Source organism: Engraulis encrasicolus, chromosome 5, assembly GCF_034702125.1.
Source record: "Engraulis encrasicolus isolate BLACKSEA-1 chromosome 5, IST_EnEncr_1.0, whole genome shotgun sequence".
Classification (NCBI taxonomy): domain Eukaryota; kingdom Metazoa; phylum Chordata; class Actinopteri; order Clupeiformes; family Engraulidae; genus Engraulis; species Engraulis encrasicolus.
In genome coordinates, this window is record NC_085861.1 from 37,863,474 (window position 1) to 37,865,973 (window position 2,500).

General features: G+C 48.9%; 1 protein-coding gene across 2 annotated transcripts in view; it reads right to left on the reverse strand.

Moving 5' to 3' along the window:
- The window catches only part of adamtsl4 (ADAMTS-like 4), a 79,695-nt gene that overhangs the window by 23,028 nt on the left and 54,167 nt on the right, over window positions 1-2,500 (reverse strand). For both annotated transcript variants that reach the window (XM_063199250.1, XM_063199249.1), the window contains exon 7: window positions 1,414-1,618. In XM_063199250.1, coding sequence (XP_063055320.1) covers window positions 1,414-1,618 — 205 coding nt within the window. The remainder of the gene's footprint in view (window positions 1-1,413; window positions 1,619-2,500) is intronic.

A 2,500-nucleotide genomic window follows, 5' to 3' on the forward strand; every position in this document is an offset into this window, starting at 1 on the left:
CCTTCATTCTGTCTTTCTTCTATTTTCCCTCCCCTCCCTGTCTCTGTTTCATTTGACAAGATGCCTTCCTAACCAACCTGCCAACTGCTTTGGAACCTTGTACTGCACACTGACGTGGAACAGTGTGCGCCTGTAAGCCTGTGTGTCTGCGCGTGTGTGCGTGAGAAGATGTAGACGCGCGTGCGTACGTGTGTGCGTGTGCGTGTGCGTGTGCGTGTGCGTGTGTGTGTGTGTGTGTGTGTGTGTGTGTGTGTGTGCGTGTGCGTGTGCGTGTGCGTGTGCGTGTGCGTGTGCGTGTGTGTGTGTCTGAATGCCTGAGAGTGTGTGGACATGTGTGTGGATGTGTGTGTGTGTTGGAATGATTTAGAACCTGGAGAGGAGCAGCTCTGTTGTGCAGACTGACAGGAATAATATTGAGAGTCAAAGGCTGCTTTCCTCTCTACTGGCCCATGCACCAAAACAAACCCCAGCCAAGCAGAAAAACAAACGCCCGTGGGTACACACACAGAGACAGGCACATACAGGCACAGAAACACACACACACACACACACACACACACACACACACACACACACATACACACACACACACACACACACACACACACACACACACACACACACACACACACACACACACACACACACACACACACACACACACACACACACACACACACACACACACACACTCTCTCTCTCTCTCTCTCTCTCTCTCTCTCTCTCTCTCTCTCTCTCTCTCTCTCTCTTTATATATATCTCTCTCCCTCTCTCCCAGTTTGAGAGCGTACTTTTTAAACTTATATGAAATGCATTTTGCAATGCAATGCAATGGAAGGGCAAATCAAAAAGTCAATTTCCTAAAATGTTCCAAAATGGAAATTCGTCCTTTTGCAATGAAGCTCTTCACATGCTCCTGCACCCAAGTGGTGGACAAATACACTATCAAGAATTTGAGAAAGATGGGCTTAAATACATAAGCACACACATGCGCACACACTGTGGCAATCCTACAATGCCTGGCACCCCATGCGACCAGACCTCCTACCACAGCCCCACCCCCTCTCGAAACAATACGCAAAATCGATGAAAAAACGTTTATAACTGCTGACAAAAACACTGATATCCTGCAAAAGTGAGATAATAGGAGGAAATAATATGTTAATAGCGCTAATTGACGATTTTCACAATGTCGTTGCTATGGTGCCGTACCGTCTCGGGTACCGCAATTGCGCAAACAGCCCACCCAAAGGACTGCCCCCGCACACACACATACACACATACTGTACAGTACACAGATGACATGCACACCAATATGGACTTTCATGTCAAGATAAACCCACACATACAAACACCAACATACACAAAAACACACACACCCACACACACACACACACCAACATACAAACTCACCCAGGTAGTTGGGGCTGGCGCGTCTCTCTGTGATGTTGATGGCAGTGGCCCCAGGTGGGATGTCCAGAATGTGGTAGTAACCCAGGGGAACACTGGTGTTCTGGAAGCTTCCCGTCACACGCTGACATGTGCCGTCCCCTCCCCCGCACACGCCGCACTTATCCCGCACGCGACCCGAACCCAACACACTGTCACAGCCCTCAGTCTGTAGAGACACACGCACACACAAAAACACACGAAAACACACACACACACACACACACAAACCTTTAGGAAACGGCTGCCCGTTTAAACACTGGTCTACAGTGCACCACAAAACTCTGAGGCTTAAACTAAAGAGAATGTGTTATTAACATGTTTGTGACTGTTCAAACATTTCTTATTTCGAAAGCAGAGTGTACATTTCTGCATAATTACTTTGATTAAAGTGACAAAAGCTTCAGCATTTAGATCATCAGTCTTCTGCAAGAACTACATATTTAAGTGTGTGTGTGTGTGTGTGTGTGCGTGCGCGCGTGTGTGTGTGTGTGTGTGTGTGTGTGTGTGTGTGTGTGTGTGTGTGTGTGTGTGTGTGTGTGTGTGTGTGTGTGTGTGTGTGTGCGCGTGCAAGGTGCAGGGCCGCTGACTCAGGACAACGTCATCTGAAAAGGGCCCAAAAGCCAAAAGCCAACCTATACAATGTAATGAGGATCCCATTTTAGGCCCCCTCTCTCCCTGGTGCACGGGGCAAGTGACCTCGTGCCTCCCTAGTGACCCCCCCCTGTCGGCTTCCCTGTGTGTGTGTGTGTGTGTGTGTGTGTGTGTGTGTGTGTGTGTGTGTGTGTGTGTGTGTGTGTGTGTGTGTGTGTGTGTGTGTGTGTGTGTGTGTGTGTGTGTGTGTGTGTGTGTCAGAGGTAAGAACGGGTAAAAAAATCCAAGCCCGAACCGACATGGGCCCATGGGAATTGGGCCGGGCCCGGCCCGAGGCCGACTAATTATTGGATGTGTAGGCCCGAGCCCGAGGGAAGCCCGAAATTTCAAATTTTATTTACAGTGGAATCCGCTTATAGTGGTCACGTTTGTCCAAGCCAATTTGAACACTGTAAGC